Here is a 22,062-nt window from a genome sequence, read left to right on the forward strand (position 1 = left end):
TTTGTTTTGCTTTTTATTCTGCCAAGTGTTGTCAAGACCCTAGCGCTTTCCCAAATTCCTGAGTCAATTCAGGCATACAGCACAATTTTCCATTGCACTGGTGCTGTTTGCAAAGAAGGTAAAACTCGTACAACATGATGGTACTGCATAGTGCTGACTATACATATTACTAGGGGACAGAAAGCAGAAAGTGACTTAGATGCCAGAGTTAATACAGTGCCAGTGGATGTAACCTTGGCTCCTACTTGTCCACTATTGCTGGATACCTTTCAATTTGTGTAGACTGATGATGTGGACAGGGTCCTTGGAGAGGTGAGAACCACTACATATATACCAGACTTCTGCTCTTCCTGGCTTATTAAACAGGCCAGAGGAGGATTGGTAGAGTGGGTAAGGGAAGTGATTAATGCCTCTTTACAGCAAGGCAGGGTCCCAATACACCTAAAAGAGGCTGTGGTAAGACCTCTTTTGAAAAAACCTTCCCCGGATCCTACTTTACTAGATAATTGTAAGCCAGTCTCCAATCTTCCATTTTTGGGCAAGGTGCTGGAGAGAGTGGTGGCTTCCCAACTCCAGGCGTTCTTGGATGAGATGGATTATCTAAATCCATGTCAGTCTGGTTTTAGGCCTGGTTATGGGACAGAAACAGCTATGGTCACCTTGGTGGATGACCTACGCAGACAACTGGACAGGGGGAGTGTGTCCCTGTTGGTTTTGCTGGACCTTTCAGCAGCTTTCGATACCATCAACCATGGTAACCTTCTGAGCCACCTCTCTGTTCTACAGTGGCTCTGCTCTTTCCTGGAGGGGTGCTCTCAGAAGGTGATGTTGGGGGATATCTGTTCATCTCCTTGACTCTGGCCTGTGGGGTTCCTTACAGCTCAGTGCTATCCCCTATGCTTTTTAACATCTATATGAAACTGCTGGGGAGAGGTCATCTGGAGTTTTGGAGTAAGGTGTCACCTGTATGCTGATGATACCCAGTTCTATCACTTTCCACCTAATTTCAAGGAAGCTGTTTCTGTCCTAAACCAGTGTCTGGCTGCTGTAATGGGCTGGATGAGGGCAAACAAATTGAAGCTTAATCCAGACAGGACAGAGGTGTTCCTGGTCAGTCAAAAGACAGATCCAGGAATGGGGATTCAGCCTGTGTTAGATGGGTTACACTTCCCCTGAAAACCCAGATTCGTAGTTTGGGAGTACTTCGGGATTCAGTGCTGAGCCTGGAAGCCCAGATATCAGTGGTGGCCAGGAGTGCTTTTGTACAGCTAAAACTCATGTGCCTGTTCCTGAAGAAATCAGACCTGGCCACGGTGGTACATGCCTTGGTTACATCCCATTTGGATTACTGCAATGTGTTCTATGTGGGGCTGCCTTTGAAAAGTGCTCAGAAACTTCCAAAGAGCTGCAGCTAGACTGTTACCTGGAGCTGGTTACAGGGAGCATACAACTCCCTTGTTGCAACAGCTCCATTGGCAGCCAGTCTGTTTTCGGGCACAATTCAAAGTGCTGGTTTTGACCTATAAAACCCAATATGGCTTGGGTCCAGGCTATTTGAATGACTGTATCTCCCTGTACGAGCCCCCAAGAATATTGAGGTCATGGGGAGAAGGCCCTGCTCTCTGTCCCACTACCCTCTCAGGTGTGTTTGGTGGGAACAAGAGAAAGGGTCTTTTCAGTGGCTGCTCCCAAGCTCTGGAACTCCCTTCCTAGGTAGGCCAGGATGGCTCCATCCCTGATGTCCTTCTAGCAACAGGTAAAGACGTTTTTATGCCGCTAGACTTTCACTGACATGAATGCTGTTTTGTTTTTGTTTTAAAGAGTTTTAAACTTTAAATTTCAATAATGTAATTTTTTAAATTGTTTGAATTGTTTTTTAAATCTGTATTTTGCGTGTTTTATAGTGTTTTAACTTGGACTGTATAAGATCTGTAAGCCGCCTTGTGTCCCTGTACTGGGAGGAAGGTGGGATATAAATAAACATAATAATAATAATAATAATAATAATAATAATAATAATAATAATGTATTTACCAGCAGCCATAACATGCGATTTCAGCCTTAGCTGAGAAATATACAGAACCAGCTTACCAAATGATTCCGCACAAATTTGTTCTCAAACACAAATTGCACAGTCTCAATAATACCCATTCAAAGATTATTCTTACCTCCATTCTAAGGGCACAGCCACACCATCCATCAAAATAAGTATGGGGAGTGAAGAAGGAAAGAGAGAAGTGAGAACGGTTACTGCTGTTTCTGTGACACTCAAAGCATATTTAATCTTTAGGAATTCAACAAAAGTGTAGGGGATTTATATAGCTTTTCCCCTTTGATGTTTCTGGGGCAAGGGTGAGTGAATGGCACACTATGCTTCCAGTCAAAATAGCGAATCTGCAAAGCTTCTAGGAACACTATCAGCCTAGGAAACAAGGTATACACACTGAGTGGTGATTGATGGTTCCTGTATCAGTGAATCTGCCCTAGCGTTTAGTCCCATCTGTAAAGGGGCTATCCAAAGTGCTGGACCTATTTTCCAGATTGATTTCAGCACCTTAGATTGCTCATTTAAAATTAGCCCTGTAAGTTAGAACTAAAACTCTGAGAATATTTACCATCCAACTGACATGGGGGCCAATAGTTGGCCCCCCCCCCGCCTTTTTAAATTTAAAGCGGAGGAAAGAAATGAGCTTTGTTGTTTCTTCCACAACAGATGATGATGGCCTGTGTAGCTCCTAGTGGACTGGGGGGGATTAGACCTCAAGAAAATCAGTAAGTGGACTGTATTGTCTGCTCTCCAAAGGAGTGGCTGATGAAGAAATCAAATAATACAAAATTAGCTTTCTCTCTTTTGAATGGAATAAGTTATAATAAATGGGATACATTTGTAAAGGGCTTAAAGGTATGACATATGAAAGTACATAATTCAGGAAGATAATTTTTGCATTGCAAAGTGATCTCCCCTAGATTCACATACATACATTCAGTTTACTAAGGGATTTCATTAAAGTACCTTCCTGCCAGTACAGAAAGACTACAAGTCACCACAACCTTTCAGGAAGTTAACACAGCCAGAAAAATCAAAACCAAAGTAATTGTGCAATCATTTTTCCAGTCTCATTGTGTTGTAAATACTGGTCCCAGAGAGTAATAATAGTTTGAAATCTTTGCCCTGGGGGTGGGGAGCCTTTTTCAATGATTTCCACACTTTGGACGTTTTTTTGCAAAAATTCACTAACAGGGTTTCTTTTTGTGCAAAATGCAACATTTGTGGAAAAACAAAACAAAATACCCCCCAAAACAACCAAAACAAAAGAAAAGGAAAAGAACACAAAGCAAAAGGGGCAGGGATTTGGAAAACACTAGCCATTTGTCCATCAGACCAGAACAAAAAGAAATGCACACCAGCTGATAGTTCTTTCAGTGAGATCCTGTCAAAGGCAAGAAAGTTCGTAAATATTTTCACATCCTCACTGGAGAGTACAGGTATATTTTCTGAACCTTTGGCATTCTATATGTGTCCCTTTGAGATCAACGCGCTGCCCCCTCCTTGCTGGTAAGTAATACTCAATATGTGCATGGCTCACTGAACTATTTCCACAGGGCTATTTGGTGATATTAATATAGTGCTCCATCAGAGCCACTTCCTGCTTCTGGGTGAATTTACAGAGTGCTTTTGGGACACTGTAATCAGGATGTCAGAAAATATGTCAGAAATTATAGCTGTGCCAACCTCTGAAGTGTAATAACGTAGGAAGAAATAGCCAGAACAAGGTGCACTCCTAGATCAAATTTATCCCACTGTAAATTACAAGGAAGCCAAACCCTTTGAGAATGTCTCTGCATGAGAGAGGAAGATTCCAGGCTGGAGTTAAAATGTCATTTAATCCTCTACCAGCAACCTCTTTTCCGAACACATACCTGACACGTTGATTGTGGCGGCAGCTTTTGCAGTGCCATAAGTCTCGCTGTGCTTGTTGGTGGCTATGCAAGTGAACAAACCAGGACGCGTGACATACACCTGGAGCCTAGAATCAATTGCTCTGTCTTTTACTGTTTCTACGATGGACCCTGCTGAGACCTAAAAGCAAACCAACAACAGGAATGAACACAGCTTTGAAATATTACTTTTAGAAAGTAATTAGCTGCAGTTCTTGTACCAAGTTGTCAATGAAGTTAGTTGACATTAGAGTGACAATCTTAAAGGTAACTTGTTATTTCCCATTTTCATATATAACAAAAGTCTTACCTTTTATTTACTTTTTGAAAGAGCATGAATGCTGCAAGCTGCTAACCTGTGAAACAAAATTTACTTTCATCCCTTTTATTTCCCATCACCACAAAACATCATTGCAAAACCAGTCCAGACTATCTGAAAGACCATTATCTCCTCATATGAACCTGCCAGAACTTTAAAGTATCAGGGGAAGGCTTCCTCTTGGGACATTATCACACCTGTCTCTTTTATGCTGCAATTCTGAAAGCCAAAATAAACAAGCAAAATGCCAGTTTTGGGACAGTCAAAATAATATGAATAAAACCAGCATGAGGATACAGCATAAGGTGCATCACAAGCCACCATGCCAAGTTATGTCATATTCCTCTTCTATCATTTAATAAGGCTACACCTCTGTAACTGTAAAAATAACTTAAAGATACACCATAAAATAATTAAGGTTATTCTTATTAGTGACAGTTGCAATGTATGTAGTTAAGCCTGCATTGACTAATTAGAAATAACTAGCTCTAATTAATTGCTAAGTAATTAATTGCTTCCAAGCTCTGCAGGTTTAACATCTGACTAAACAGTAAAGGACTAGTCTAAACAGAGAAGTTGAGAACCAGGACCAGTGAAGAAGCCACTTCAGATTTTTGTTGGCATGAAAGGCCAGAAAATAGTTAGTAATTTAATTTATTCATATTGTATTTTTACTATGAGGGATGTGTTTGTAGATTTTTCTCCCTCAAGTGCCAAAATAATTTGATGGCCTTTAGGTACTACGTACCTTACACTTCCTGCTGTATCTCAAGTAGTAAAATATCCTAAAATAGCCATACAAGATTATCCAGAATATCAACTGAGGACAGGGGTTTCTCCGCCAGAGTGCTTAGCAGTTAATAGGCATAACTGATTTGGAGGCCTTAAGCAAACCACTATCTAGACTCCATTTCCTCATACTTAAAATGGAAATATTAAGGACTACTGAAGGGGTTGTTTTGAGACGTGATACAATTAAGTCTTGAAAAATACTTTATACATAAAAAGAGTGTATCAGCGGTTCTTCGGCACTACAGACACACATTTGTTTTTTTAATTCATTAAATTTTATATCCCTTCTTTTCTCTCAAAAAATCTAGGTTACACTCACTTTAGGGGAGTTTTTGATATCCAAATACTCTGCGAGGTAGGTTACTATATCCTACTCATTTTCAGTTTTATTCCAGATTAATTGTGGTATCGTGGTTTAAGTACTGGAATAGGTCTCTGGGAGACTGGAGTTCAAATCCCTGCTTGGCCATGGAAACCCAATGGGTGACCTTGAGAAAGTCAAAATCTCTCAGCCCCAGAGGAAAGCAATGGCAACATCCCTTGCCAAGAAAACCTTGCAACAAGTTCAGTTCAAGATCACAATAAATCAAAAGCAACTTGGAAGCCACACAACATAGGGATGGAAAAGATATTTAAAATTGTTCACAAAATCCTGATGGGAAGAACTCTGGAATCATGTTGTTGTTTTCTGTAGAAAATGGCATTCTATGTGCAGAAAAATGATAATTTTTATTTTAATTGCATTTTCTGTACAAAAATGATGTTGGGGTTTTTTTGTGTGCAAAGGAACCATGTGTGCATTTTGCCTAGAATAAGTTACAAACTGTAAATAGACCTTAGAAGAAGTGCAGTTTTTGAAGGTTTTCTCATAGGAGGAAGAAAATTGCTAAATTACTCATTACATTCTTTGAGAAGGAAACCATTGAAGAATTACATACCCATAAAAACAATAGTTACAAGGTTAACTGTTAACAGTTATGCCCCCCTAGTTAAAGTATCCTGGGAACTGTAGGTTACTGAGCATTTGCTGTTGGACATTTCCCTAAGCCTTTTTATGGAACTATAATTCAGACAGAGCGAGAATGACTGTTAAGCAAGTTTCAGCTTGCACCACTTTGTAGCAATGCAGACTGCCACTTTTTCTACTTAGAAATAGCCAGTCTACTTGAAAATCTCACCATTTTTTAAAACAAGGAGAGGCAATAGAGCCAGTGAGGTTAGACCTAATAATTTAAACTTTACTCAGGATGTTTACCCAGAATGCATATTTTACTGGTATAGTAATATGGGACTCATTCCTTCCACCATGATATGTGAGCTCCAAAATATTTCTATGCATAACATATTGCTAATAATTAACATGAAGGTCTGATTGATAACCAGCACTTTGAGTCCCTTATTCTACTTTAATTGGAAAGGCACAATCCCTACATTAATAAACTTGTCGGTGCTAATGTATAAAACAAACCAGAGGTGGTCACATGAAAAAGTGCTTGTGTCAATTCACAGTGACCAAACTGAGTTTCCCATTACTGTTTAAACATTTCTCTTTGTTCAGAGTAAAGCATTTAATCAAATGGTTTCGTTCTTCAGAAATCACTTCCTTGGATTTAGCATGCAGAAATTATTCTTGCTGGTTTGCAGAAGCAATTTCCTCAGGGCACGAACTCAGATTTCTTTGAGTTCATCCAGGTGCTGCCATGTCTGAGCTAATGCAGCAGATTTAATATAATCTGATGCTTAAACTCCTTTGCTTTATTTTCCATATGACATCTGTAGATTTCTCTGCAGTGACACAAGCTGTGTACTTTCGGCAGAGAAAATGTGTATTTTTTCATCAAAAGATTCCAGATTGTGAAACCACCAACTAAAATTCCTTACTGAAAACAATTTTGGAATATTAAAACATTTGGACCACATTTTCCAGTTCATTCCCACTGAACGGTGATTATAAATGCACTTAGTATAGGTATACTTCAGTTAATAAAGAAGATGTGTTTCTGGGCATTACTTCTTTAATAGGAAATTTGGTATCAGAGATAGAAATAACATGGAAAGAACAGGGATAGGCTTTTGCAGCACAAAAAGTAAAGAACAGTTTAGCATTTTTTTTTCATTTAATGTTAACAGTAGGCACATGTGAAATAAAAAGTCAGGAATGGCTTGCACAAAGGCATTTGAACTTTCTAGAGACCACTTGAAGGCGTCTTTTAAAATGTATGCAGGGACAACTTTTTCTTTCACCAGCTTCACCTTCCTCCAGTCCAGTGCTTCTCAAGTATTTTCTGTCATGCCTTCCCCCCCCCCAGGAAGAAGAAAACATTTCGCGCCCCCCGCGCGACTGTAAATAGTATCATTTGTCTATAAAACTGTTATAAGTACAGCTCTGCATAACAGAGTCTAGCGCCCCCCTTTACGGAGCCTCGCGCCCCCCCCTTGGGGGGCCCGCCCCACTATTTGAGAAACGCTGTTCCAGTCCATTTTCCATCATCTTTCTCCAAGTCCTCCTTATAATCCTCCTTTGCCAACAATATTGAAATGACTTCCCAATGGTTAGAAGATAGAGAGGAAAATGGGTGCCAGGTGAGTGTAAAAAGACTTTGAAAAAAGCAGGAAAAGGCACCTAACAGTATGTAAGGTTTACTAAAAAGTCAAACAAAAGTAAGATTCCCAATCCCAATGATTTTCTTTTTAAAGAAGGTCTATATAGTGGGTATGAGGGATGATTGTGACATGGAGTAGTGATATATTTTCTATCCCTAGGGACTTATCTCAGAAGATTAATTGTAGCTGATAAAAGCTATTACATAGGATTGAGAGAAATGGGTGGGCTTAAAGCTGAGTCTGTGGGGTAAGGTAAATGTGATTAAAATGAATATTATACTCAAAATTGTTTATGTTGTGTGTGGAATGCCACTACTGGTATCTTCAAAGAATTTTCAAAAATTAAATATATTTCTCTGAAGATCCTGGTGAAACGTCCAGAATAAACTCTTCTACAACATGGTCACATAGCCCGAAAAACCCACAAAAAACTATGGTTGCCGGCCATGAAAGCCTTCAACTTCACATTAAATGTATTGTTTAGGAGATTGGGCAGAGAGGTGATCTCCTCCTAGAATTGTAATGAAAAGAATGGAAATAACAATCAAAAAGGGAGGGTATGGCCTTCCAGATCTTTTTATATTCCAATGGGCATATCTGTTATCTTGTATTAATTTTTGGACATATCCGCTTAAAAGTAAGTAATCCGCCATGGTCAGCCTTGGATGCTTAATTTCTGGCATCTCTATTTAAATGGACAGTACTTGGTTCTCTCTCTCTCTTTTTTTATTTAAAGACACTGTTTTGCCAACAATTTCAGCAGTTAGAACTGTGCAGCAAATATTGTCTGTTCAGTTGCAATTTGATCATGTGCTCATCCCAAATTGACTTTATGGGAAAACCTAGATTTGGAAATTGGTAAGGAACCATTTTTATAGAAGGTGTGGGCCAATAATGGAATTGTTGCCTTAAATCAGATACTTGGCGTTGTTTATGAGTTTTTGCCTTTTACAGTTATGCAAGGACAGTTTAAACTACACCTGTCTGCCAAATGTCAGTATCTACAACTGAAACATTTGCTACAATCCAGATTGCAGCTTTAAGTGCATCTGAGGTTCCCTTAGCATTAGAGGCATTAACTGAGGCCAACCAAGTGTCCAAGCCAACAATTCATATATTTTATGAATATAGTTTCTTTGTGGGTTTTTCGGGCTATGTGGCCATGTTCTGGAAGAGTCTATTTCTGACGTTTCGTATATTTATATACAGTATTGACATGCAAGGTTTACGGTAAGAATGAAATAGAGAATTGGATTACCCAGCTCTGACTAATCCCTGGCCATCAGTTTTAACATCTATAACTAATATGACAGTAAATCTCCACCTACACTTAATACAGCAGAAATTGCTCTTTCAAATATAGTGGTCTCCACAATGTCTAGTCAAGAAAGGATTTTCTAAATCAGCAAATGTTGGAGATGTAATGCTTTCTGTTTTGGAGTTGTCCCATAGCAGCTACATTTTGGGAGAAAGTAATCGCATGATTAAATTTGCTAATTGGAAAGTTCCTTGATATTCAGGGATGTGCATGTTCTTTTGAATTTACATGTTTCTTGGAAATTAACAAATGCAACATTTGAAGTAATGGTGTATAGATGAAATTTACAAATGAGCATTTGGTCAGCTTTTATAGAAATTTAGGACTGATGCGGTTATATTTCCTCCTGTTTTATTTTAATTTTCCTGCTTTTATTATACTGGAATATTACTGTATGTAACTGAAAACCCTTTGAACATAAATAAATAAAACATAAATAAAAATATTTTTATTTCTAAAAAAATCTGTAAGGAAAGGGGTATTAAAAGTGAGCAATGCCTTGCCATCTAAATATAAAATGTCCTATTCTGCTGTGCTGCAGCTGCTGAAATTTAGCCAATGTATTTTTCCAGACTACATAAGGACTAGAGACTTGTTTTAATGTTATTGTTTTTAAAAGTCAAACAGAGATTTCCCAGCTCTTTTATATGCCACTTAACTATGTGGAATAAAATACTGTAATAATAATGCAGCTATTCAGATGTTCTGACTCCCCTGGCCTCTAGCAAAGTTGATGTCTTAACCTTCATGTTGCCATGTTCCGGCTGGTTTCCACTCCTCTTGCTGAACTGGAATCTTAAAGGGACTGTATCATCAATGGATTTTGTGTGCAGTGTTCTGCTCTAGCTGAAAATGTTGGAAAGGAAATTGAGAACTTGAAGAGTGAGTCAGACTTGTTCATTCTCAGCCTGGACCACACAGTAAATAATACTTTCCTTGCCACGTTCATGGATAGTGCTCACAGGGACAGGAAAAAAACTAAGGAAGGATTGGAAATAACTTCAGTATACGGGCAATCTTTTGCCAAGACCTCTTAAGGTGAAACAATCCCTTGGTACGGTTAACTTGAAACCAGCTTGAAAGACACTTAAGCATTGCAGTCTGCTGTTTACATTATGGAAAGTAATAGAAAGTTGCTGCCAAAAGCATTGTGAGCATTACAAGTAATTGCATTTTTTAGCCCTGCTAAGCTGACAGTTAGCTTTTCTATGTGAAATGTGAGCCACTGTTAAGTTATTATTTCTTGGACACTCAAATGCTATGACTTGCTGTCAAAGACGTTTTCTTTTTAATGATTAAAAATCCATTTTAGTTTTGTTTTTTTTACCAAGAAAAGACCAAAGATTTATCTAGGCTACAAGTTAATACTAGTTAGATACCACTTTCACTGTCAGAGCTGTCTCAAAACAAGGGTGGGAAATGTACTTACTCGAAGGCAGTTAAAGATTCCCTCTTTATCTTGTGCAAGTTCCTCTGGAACAATACTATTTATGTCTCAGAGCCATCTATGGACTCATATTTCATGATATTGTTTAACCCAGCCTTCCACAATATGTACCTGTCCCGATATTTTGAACTACAATTCCCATCAGCATCAGCTAACATGGCCAATGCCAATGATGATGGCAGGAGTACTCTGAGACACACCCAGCTGGGGGAAGGCTGGTCAAATCCTTTAGAAACCCAACTAATCAGCCAACGTCCTGATTCATTCTTCAAATATTCATCCTTCCTGGTTGAGAAGTAAGACAAGCACTCAGGGAAGAAAATTCTATGTGCCATGATTTGGACTTGGAGAGGTAGCAGCTGATTTTTGCCTTGCAGGCATGAATGCCAAAGAGCTGACAGTCCAAACCAAACATAGCTAAGGTAAAAGGAATGAACTGTGGATATAAAAGCTCTGCAAACAGAAACAGTCCAAATGTAACACACTCCTCTAAGGCCTAAACCAGTCTAGATTTCAAAAAGTAAAGGATATTGACTTTTCATGCTTAATTGCCAAGCTTTGCCCTTCCACGTTATGGATCCTGTCAAGTTCACTGCTGGAAAGCAATTCAGCCCAAAGTTCACTGTATCTCTGGTTGGTTCTACAGCTCCTAAAGAACAATACTGATACTAATGGGGGTCCTGTCTGCACAGGCCAAATAAAATGTCCACCCCACCCTCCCAATTCCCATGGTGACAAGTCTGAACAACACAGGCCCTAATCTCTGGGTCCAATGCAAACTGTCCAGACAACATCTGAACAGCACTGAAGCTGCTCTCTATCCCCCCTTAAAATGTTTTAATTTTGATGTTTTAAAAATCCAGAATACCCCATTGCAATGCCAGGAGGGTACTTACAACATGTCACACTGCGCTACCTGGCACTACCACTTCAACGGTGAGTTGTTTGTTCTGATGTCAGAATGATATGCTCAGCCATGTGATCTATGCATGGGATGTGTGTGCGAACTACCACACAACATCACAATGGAGAGCACCAGATAAAGAGGAGATGTTAGGCCAGCTCCAAAGCCAGAATACTTTGGGCTGTTCTCAGAGTATTCTGGTCCATGGGATCAGAAGGTCAGATGTAGGCTAAAGGCATGAGTAAAGTCACATGGGGTAGGGACAGGGGATGCAGGGTCCTCTCTCTCCCTGCCGCATGCCATGGCATGTGGCAGAGAGTTGGGGGGTGCTCACTGGGTGTCACCCCTTCTGTGGTGTCAGCCCCTGTTACGAGGAGACTCGAATCTAGATCTCCCTCAGACTCTCATCCTGAGTCTCTCTGTTAACCTAAGTGTTTCTGCTATTAGATGTTCTTATTACTTCTGGTCGTGTTCTAATACATACTTGGTTGCGTGTATGATGTTATCTATAAAAACACTTCAGGTCACTTTTTGCTGAATATAAAGCAAAGAACTTGATTTACATTAAATGCTTATTACTGTATCTTTCTTAAAGGATGTAGCTCAAGCTTGTGTTACAGTATATGAATTACTTCAGTAGTTATAAATGGTATTACTTTATGCTTCTTTCCTGTCTTGGTTCACACAGAACCTATGCCCAGCTTCTTTAGCTGTTAACTCTTCAGATTCTTTGTTACACCAACAGAAACTATAGCTTAGCTTCCTCAGCTCAGCTCCCTTTTTATTCATCCACTCCTCAGGCAGCTTAATTCCACAGCCTTCCTAGCTGTAAATCCCACAGGATACTAACACACACTTTAGTGCTGGACTTCTCCTGTCCCTACTAAAGTTCCTCTTCTCATCTTGGAGACTAAGAGGCAGTACAGACGGGAGGCTCCTTACCATCCCTGTAAGCCCCATGTCTGTGCTGCAGCATCCCCATGCTGCAGCATACACATGCCGCAAAAAAAGAGACGCCTAGAGCAGCTTCTTTTTTGCAATGCTAGAAGCAGGAAGGGGTGCCACCATGATGCCAGTTCCTGCCAGCAACATCTGGTTGCTGTAAGGTGGCAGCATCATGGCAGCCCCTGTATGAATGAGAGGCCGCCATGATGCCAGCGCCCGTACGTATTAGGTTTTGGAAGCATGCCGCACACTCTCAAACCCTAATATTGCCACCGCCATGCCATAAAGCGCCTGTGTGTACTGGGCCTGAATTCCAACCAGATTGAACTCCTAAAACTTAACTGCTCCTTGAGACATTTTTAAAACAACCTCTTGCCTCAACAGATATTGACACACTCTCTTCTCACTGGCTGGCTCCTCCTCCTTTAATACCCACTCCTGGGAGCAGCCCTCACCTTTTTCTAGGCTCCCACTGATTGCCCTGAAAGTTCTATTCTGCCTGTCTTTCTCCACACCTCCCTTCAGGGGTGTTACCTGCTGCATTCCATACCCCCTAGTGACGCTACTGTTTCAAGTAATGGGTGTGTATACTATTCCTTGGAACTGTGCCCTCATCCCCCTTTGACCAACCTGAATCAGCCACAATGGGCAGGTTACAGTGCCCAACTGACAGCAGCCCTCATGAACATCAGACATGCTCCTATCACCAGATCATAGAAACTGCAGGAACACTTACAGCTTTTCCATTTTCAAGCCATGTCACAGTTGGAGTTGGAATGCCTGTTGCTGCACACTGCAGCGTCACCACGGAGCCAAAGCTGACATTGTAGGATTCAGGAGCTTTCAGGATTCGAGCAAAAACTGCAGGGAGGAAGACACATAGATTTGTAAAATAATTAATGGTAAAGATAAGCCATTAGTCAAACATCACAATGATTACTTTTGAAAGTCGATTTAACAGATGAACTGGATAGAGCCATGACTGGTAAAGCAGTGTCAGACTACTGCTGCATTAAGACAGTAATAGTTTTAATGATTGAAGGGTTTTAAAAAATTTAAATGCAGTACAAACTTTTTCTATCCGGTGTATCTATATAAAACTTCTGCAATACAATGACTCACTTCTATATACACAGCAAGTCCCCAAAGACAAGTGCATGCAAGGATAAGATGTGTTCAAATTACCTTCCCTAGGAAATGATTAAGGAAGTTCTTTTCATGCCAGTGCTAGACCTTGCCCTATGCACGCAAGGAGTTCTTGCTCACATGTATAAATTTAAAGGTAGGCCACATCAGCTCCTAAGTGCATAGAATGAATTTGATGTATCTGAGGAAATGGACTCTAATCCTTGAAAGCTTGTGCCATAATACATACATTAAGTCTTTAAGGTACCCAAGACTTTTTGCTGTTTTTGTATTTGAAGTAGAGAGCAAAAGTGCTCCTCAAGCAATTGTAGTGAAAGAAACAGTCCCAGAGAACAGCAAGTAAAGACAAATAAACCCTGGCCACTTGCTTTGCAGCCTCATTTGTAAAGATGGCAGTGTTCAAATAAAGTTCCTTCTGTTTAGTTCTCTGTACCGCTTTATTTGTAAAATGTTCTGCAGCAGGTGTTACTGGCCTGAACAAAATTCAAGAAAACATCCTGAATATCTGTAAAGATTCACATTACACACCAACATACTAATCACACTGTAATATTTTCTGATTAATAATATAAAAATAATAATATATTCTACAGATAAGAATAAGATTATTGTTATCATAAAGTAATAATAATAGTTGTAATCCTATGCCAATTTCTATTGGAGTAAATCCCACCAAACTCAGTGAGATCTACATCTAGACACATGACGAGGGTGTCAAAATGGTGGTACCCTGTAAAGACAGGCACTGCCACTATGACATGCCGGACGCATAGCTTCCACACATAACGGTGCCATTACAACGTCGGAGTGCGCCATTGGGGCACTGCAGCGTCGTAATGGTGTCGCAAGAAGAACCCGCTTTTTGTGGGTTCTTTTTGGTTCACGGGGAAGTCCCATGGTCTGAAGGCTGCAGCTTCCCTGCGGACCAAAACTAGATGCTGGGAGACCGTCCTTTTTGGATGGTCTGTTCTGTGCCTTTGGCTAAAAAATCAAACTACAAAATCAAATCAAACTGCTTGACCTGAGATTTGTTTTTCCATGTGTAGAAACACAACACTCCCCCTGTGACACCCACCAGCACCCCGAGATTTGACAACCCTGCCTCTACTCTCTCTAATGATGTATATAGCCTGGAATGTGAGGAATTGGCAAACTTGCCCTCAAAAGCCTTGTGCTTCTGATGGCAATGACACCATTAGAAGTAGATCCACCGGTAGTATGGGATGATACATTTGAGAAACTGTATCTAGAGATTCATACAGACCCAAACCCCTTCATGCACTGTTTCCTGTATAGCTGCTGTTTGCTAAGGTATTCTAGAGAATTGAATTTTTGCTTTCTTGTTGTATCTTCTTTGGGTATCTTCAGAAAAGGAGGACATAGATATTCAACAGAAATGAAGCATATGGATACTGAAAGCATAAACAACCAAAAAAATTTGCAGTTTTAAAAAGTGCAACCAAAAGCAGTAAATGATCCTGTTAAAAGCCTTTTCTTTTAAAAACATCCTGTTCTTGAAAGCCCAACAAAAGGGGCAGAGGGGAAGCCTACCAGCAGGACAACAAGGGGGCAGACCAACATCTGTAGGAAAGGAGCACAAGATTTGGATACTGGCCCCATGGCAGAGAGAGAGAGAGAGAGAGAGAGAGAGAGAGGACGATCCTGCAGATAGAGACCAATAGGAATCTGTCTCAGACCTTTTGTTACCCACAACGCTGGACTGCAGATTAGTCTAAAGAAGACCATTCCACAGGAAATTCAATAAAGGAACAAAGAGAGGCTGGATGGCCATCTGTTGGGAGTGCTTTGATTGTAAGTTCCTGCATGACAGGGGTTGGACTGCATGGCCCTTGTAGTCTTGTTCAACTTATGATTCTATGGCCTCACTCTACCCCAGTGGTTCTCAAACTATGGAGCAGAACCCTCACAGGGGGCTGAAACTTGCTCAAGGGGGGGAAAAGAGTTGGAGGCCCTGATCCCTCCCCCACTACTTCCCAAACATTTTTTGCATACACACACACACACACACACACACATATATACATTAACTCTCTCACACATCCTTGCTATGTCCCTTGGCACATGAGTAACTTTCTCTCACACACTGAGTAATGCTCTTTTTCTGACTCTCTATCCCTCAGATATATTATACTTAAAATTGTCTCTCTCACACACATAATCACCCTCTTCATGTGAAGTCGAAGGCTTTCATGGCCGGCATCCATAGTTTTTTGTGGGTTTTTCGGGCTATGTGGCCATGTACTAGCATCTGTGGCTGGTATCTTCAGAGATTGCTTTGCCTGGAAAAAGTTGGGTGTTTTTTCAGGCAAAGCATTCTCTGAAGATGCCAGCCACAGATGCTGGTGAAATGTCAGGAAGAAAATTTTCTAGAACATGGCCACATAGCCTGAAAAACCCACAAAAAAACACACTCTTCATCTTTTTATTATACTTGCATATGCACTTCTGTATATTTGTTTATACACAAGAGAATTAATACTTCTGTGTGATCGTCTGAGTGAGAGAGTAAGTGAGTATGTGTGTGAGTGAGTGAGTGAGTGAGTGAGTGAAAGAAAGAAAGAAAGAAAGAAAGAATGAAAGAGCATGACATAGCTGTGAGCATTAGTGTATGTGAATGTGACTGGGTGTGAGACAGTATGTGTAAACTTTAAATATTGAATTTATTTCAATAAAATTGTTCTAATTTAAACAATATTATCCCCTAAAATATAAATATGCATGAATGTGCAAATGAAAATAAGTAAACAATTTTTTTATTCATACAGTATATCAAGTGGGGTGGGATGGGGTGGGACGTCCACATATAGATGTAAAAGAGGTCACAAGGGTAAAAGCTGACCATCCATTGGAATATAGAAAAGAACATTCCATATTGATGTTGACAACTAACCAATATTTCTTTTTTAAAAACCCTTTGTATACCAAGCAGCATCCAAACTTAAGAAGTATAACAACTGACTTGGCCCCAGGCAATAACACAAGCCTTTCCTGCTGTTACCACATTCTGTCCAGAACTGTGAGTATTCCCTTCTATTCTTCCAACAAGGTCTTCCAGTAAACAAGCGAATTAACAGTATTAGTTAGCCAAAGGATATAATGTGCATTTTGGTTGGTCCCATAAAGATATTACTGTTTTGTGGATTTTGGATCATATTGTACTTTGCTATTTGGCCAACAAAGCTACCTTGTATATGTTTTAAAATATTAAGACTACTATTGTAGTTGAGCTCTCCTAGAAATAACAAGGGCTGTGTGCCATCTACCCTATACACACTTACTTGGGGGTAAGCTACACTGAACATCAAGTACACATTGTGCTTGTAAGTGTCTTCATATTTAAAAAAAGATTGAATGATAATGAATGGGAGAAGTACTTTGCTCTCCCCTTGTCTACAGGTAATTCTATATCTCAAGCTAGGAAGATAGATATACATGTTCTTGCATATTCTTTTGAGAACAGTAAATGTGAAATAATGTATCTTCTAAGACAGGGACATTCAAAGTGGTCATCCAGAGACCAGTGTCAGTTCACAAGCAATTTGCTACCAGTTTCAGGAAAGTGTCCAAGAAAGAAAGACACTGGCGAAGTACACACCGCCAATAAGCGGCGTACCAGCACCGATACTAGGTTTAGGGACTACGCGGCAACTGCACGGTCCCTAACCCTAGTACGTAGTGGCTGCGTTACAATGGCGTCGCCTCATGTACACGGGCACCACCATTGTGACATAAGCGCCATGCGGTGTCCACATGGCGCCACATGGGGCTTACATTGCGAGTGCACCAATGGCACACTTGTGACTTCACTGCGGCACCACAGAAAGAACCTGGAAATATTGGGTTCTTTTTGCTCCACAGTGATGGCACACCATTTGGGGGCTGCACCATCTCTGTGGAGAAAAAACAGGTGCCGGCAGGCTGCTGTTTCCCGGTGATCTGTCCCCCAGACAATATAGTACCCAGTGAGAAGGATGTGATAGGAAATCTGATACGCAACTTTGCATTCACTTATAAGGTCTTACATATTTTCCCCTTTGCTTGAGATACTGTGTCTTTAATTTACTCAGTTTTGTAATACTATTTAATTTATTATTTCGCCATTGTTTTCATAATAGTTACATTGTTTCCTGCGTCAGTTGGTGGTGGTTGTCATTATTCTAATGCAATGCATTCTGTGAAAATGGCTAGGATGCTGGGCTGGTGCTTTGTGTTCTCAGAGCTTCACACATGCCCCCCTTGAGGGCTAAGAGGCAAGCCTAAGGAGCATGCAGGGGCAATGTTTAGCTTTCAGCACATGCTGGTCACACAGGTACCAGTGTTTGTGCCCATATATAGTATTTTCAACATATGTTTTGTCTTTTGTTCTACACTGGATGGAGTCCAGCAAAGGCCAAATTACAGGTGACATTTGTCATGTCAGTTGGTATTGTGTTGGCTGATTTTTGTTTTAAAAATAGACAAGGGAGGAGAGTTGCTGCATCAAGACTGTGGTGTGAAACACGGGGAACTTTAAACCTTTGCCCTCTGCAACAATCTCATTTGGAATCAGCCCTACCCTTTCATTGTGCGCAAATAGGCGCTCCTCCCAACATGAATTACAGTTGCATAGGACTGTGACAGTGAACACTGGAGAGGGATTCTTTACCTTTAATAGTTGTTATCTGGTTGCATGACAAGCAACACCTGTTTAAAATCCATCTTTTACATAACTATTAAAGGCACAAGAACCCTCTCCAGTTTTTATTCAGGCAGTCCTACGCAAGAGAAAACAATTCCGATTGAGGCCACTGCAGCCATAATGGTTTAAAGCTCCCCTCCTTGCACACCATGGTCCTGACCTGGTACATCACCCCATTGAATCCCTCCCCTTTTAAATCAGCAACTCAATATCATATTACCCTTGTTAAGTCTAGTTCAGCTTTGAGTTTACTGTCATTTCTCCAGATGTTGAAATAGAGTAAGAAACTGATATTCTATATTCTGTTTGGCCACTCAAGTAGCAGCGATGCATTCTCCGAGAGAGTTTCTATCATACCTCAAGGCTGGTCATTTTACATTGTTTATTGGTGGGGAAAGTGTTCACCCAAACTTTTTTACGGATATGATTCATCTGGGATTTACATTGCTGAATGTGATGGCTTTCTGTCACTAGACACATTCCTTTCCAAGAAGATGCTAAATGGGAACATTTTAGTCAGATTTACCCATGGAAATCAATGGGACTAAAGGGCTAAACAGACTTCCCCTTTGGAGCAACCTGCTGCCACCCCTTTCAGTGTTGGATCAAGGCCGTGGCAACTACATGCTGCAGCCCAATCCAGCCTTTCCCCAATGCTAACAGGAACAGCAAAATGCCGGTCCTTTTCATGCCAGGGAAAAGGCACCTTTGCAACTGTGGTGGCAATTTCTGGTGCTCCTTTTGGCACTGTGTTATCTAGATGCAGTGCCAAAGGAGCACCATGACACTGTTTGTCATGTGGTTGGACACACGGCATGATGGCAGCATCAGGGCAGCACTGGGGCATGCATCATGCAGACGCCACACCCCCACCCTGTCCTGAGGCCGGTGTATAATGCTGATTGATACAGCCTATTGTTCATTTTTTTGAGTCTTCACTAAGCATGACTAAGTGTGGATCTAACCTTCTGTTTTTAACACAGTGATGGTTTCAATGTTCTTTTGGCAAAGTATCACTGTTGAAATATAAAACTGCAAATTTTGCTCCATATGTTCATTGGGTTAATGTAGAGGCAATTCAGTCTATCAGAAAGATTCTTCTTTCAGACAGAAAGAAATTAGGCATTCCATACACTATAGAAAATATTAAATGCACACTTAACCATGTGGTTATGACACATTTTTGCTCACACTTTACTCCTGCTGGTGATTCTGCACATTACACCCCACATTTGGACATGGATTTATCACTTTCTCATATAACAGAAATTCATGGTTTAATAGCACAATCTGCAGATTTAATTGCTTTTTTAGATTTGTACTACTCCTTCAAGCAATTTGGAGTCTGTGCTTTTTAAGTCTGTGGATATCTTCCCATGATCCCTGGAAAAGGCAAGCTAAAAATGCAGCTAGATTCCATACAACTTTTAATCATATGCAGCATTTAAGGAAACGGGGGTCCCCTCCCTCTGTGGTCATAACCTATATTTATTTTTCTGTGACCAGTTCACTTTATAAACATGCTGACCAGGATCTAGAACCCTTACCAGACTACAATTCCCAAGATTCTATGGGTAAAATTTTGATACTAAAACTAATATAAACACATATAAGTTTGAATTATAAACATACCATTCTGTTGTTGTCATTCCCTGGTTCTCTATAATAAATGGTCTGCATGTTCAAATGTAGTTAAATCACAAACTTTACATGTAAATGTGGATTTTGTGGGTTTTCCTTCTAAAGTGATTTTTATATTCTGGGCAGGTCAGTATACTGTTCCTAGATTATCTTACCCTTAGAAAATTCCATTGACGTCACTTGGCTTACGTCTGGAATTAATTTAGGTTTGAGAAGAATCCCAGGTTCTATTACAGTCAATGGCACTTCTGCTGTTAACTTTACTGGAGGATAGAAAATTAACAGAATTGGAAGGAGAAGGTCTCAAGTTTGGATTACATGCATTCTTATTGTATGATAAAGAAAAGGCAAATCGTGTTATCAATAACGATTGTATCAGAAAAACACTTTTAAACATTTGGAAAAAAATATAAAAATAGAATTATTATTGCATTTCCAAAATGGACTTCCCTACTAGAAGCACTATATAGAAAAGAGATGTACAGAGAAGAAGAATTGGTTATATATAAGGATTTACTAAAAACTAGAGGGAAGAATCTTGAACGTAAAACTCAGGAGGAACTAAATTCTGAAGGAATGAAATTAAATTGGATTGAGTATTGGCAAATTCAGGAGAGAACATAGTATGACTTAAAGGAATGGGGAACAATAGAAAAGAAATCAGAAATGGAAGAACACAAAAAAGGTATGATGGGGGAAATTACTACTATCCTGGGACACTGAACAAGAAACAGTTAAAGAAGTAATGATACTCTGGGCTAAGGATGTTGGTCACCTGATTAACTTTGATCAATGGGAAAAAATTTGGAAAAAGAACTTAAAACTTACGATGGCACAAAACTTGAAAGAAAATTGGCTTAAAATTGATCTGAGATGGCACTTAACCCCTGTAAAAATAGCTAAGATGTATAAGAAAACTAATAATCTCTGTTGGAAATGTGGGGAAATGCCAGGCTCATATATATTCACCACTGATGGGTATGTGGAAAAGCGGAAAAATACTGGAGACAAGTAATAGAGGTAATAAACATGATACAGTCCACCCTTTTCTTATGCGGGGGATCCGTTCCAGACCCCCCCCCTTCCACGTAAGAGAAAAAAGTGGATGCTCAAGCCCCATTCAAATGAATGAGGCTCGTGCCCATGGCAGTGCGGTGGCATGGTGGTGGTACGGCGACAGCATGTGGGGCGCATGCCACGGGAGCGTGCCCCATTCATGCAAATAGGACGTGCTGCTCCTTGCATCCCGCACGGCTTTGAGCATATGCTCAAAGCAGCGTATAACGCGGACACACTGTATTCGGAATCATGTTAGAAGAAACTTCAGAATGTATATTATTAAGCATGTTAGATGAAAGACTAGATAAAAAATATGCGAGAATTTTGATGTATATGTCATCTGCCGCCAGGATCTTATATGCCAGAAAATGGAAAACAAAAGATATCCCAAAAATTGAAGAATGGATTAACTATCTATATGATTTGTTGCAGCTGGATAAACTATCATGCATGCTGAAACAAAACCCCTGGGATACAATATCAGAAGAATGGGGGAAAGTATTAGAATTTACCAAGAAGATATGGGGAGATATATTGATAACATATTGAAGATTTACTCTGAAATGATATTTACTTTTCTTTACTGTTTACCTCAACCATTATATTATATAGTAATAATATAGTTAAGATTTATATGGAGGGGAATACGGTATAAGACAAAGGAATAGTATTTAAATTATAAGAACAAAAATACTGAAATAGAGTCTTGTAGGTTAAGATCTGATTGAAATAAGAGACTGGGTAGATACAGCAGTTATCTTTATAATTTACCCTTTGAATAACGCATTTTACAGTATATATCTTATCTTGATATTATAGTTTATACAATATAGTGAATGAGTTAGTTATAACTGAGATAGCAAGCTATAAGAGAGTACTTTGCTTTACTTACCAAAAGTGGTGGAAGTATATGTGGTTATGAATGTTGAATGAGTGAGAGAGTAGAAAGTATGGTTAGCTTAGATATGAATAGAAATGGCAAATCATTTTATAGATATAAGATTAGATAGGATAATAAGAGAAGAAGAAGAAGAAGAAGAAGAAGAAGAAGAAGAAGAAGAATCGGAAGAATAAATGAAGACAAACATTTAACATAAAGACAAGGAAGACCAGAGAGCTTAAGAAGAAATTGATGGACATTTATAAATTACAACTGCAAATCTGTAATTTGATTAATTACTGATTTGCCTATATGAAGAAGAAGAATTGTAAGAATCTAAATGAATTTTTTTTTGTTTTTTTGTATTGT

General features: G+C 39.7%; 1 protein-coding gene across 4 annotated transcripts in view; it reads right to left on the minus strand.

Moving 5' to 3' along the window:
* The window catches only part of MUSK (muscle associated receptor tyrosine kinase), a 59,596-nt gene that overhangs the window by 23,083 nt on the left and 14,451 nt on the right, over positions 1–22,062 (minus strand). For 3 of the 4 annotated variants that reach the window (XM_042454662.1, XM_042454661.1, XM_042454659.1), the window contains 3 exons: positions 13,005–13,129; positions 3,922–4,081; positions 2,169–2,175 (listed from right to left, as the gene is read on the minus strand). In XM_042454662.1, coding sequence (XP_042310596.1) covers positions 2,169–2,175; positions 3,922–4,081; positions 13,005–13,129 — 292 coding nt within the window. Of the gene's footprint in view, positions 1–2,168; positions 2,176–3,921; positions 4,082–13,004; positions 13,130–19,909; positions 19,924–22,062 lie in introns of those variants that run through there. The other variant, XM_042454663.1, reaches the window with a different exon arrangement.

This window comes from Sceloporus undulatus, chromosome 2, assembly GCF_019175285.1.
Source record: "Sceloporus undulatus isolate JIND9_A2432 ecotype Alabama chromosome 2, SceUnd_v1.1, whole genome shotgun sequence".
In the NCBI taxonomy this organism is placed as follows: Eukaryota; Metazoa; Chordata; class Lepidosauria; order Squamata; family Phrynosomatidae; genus Sceloporus; species Sceloporus undulatus.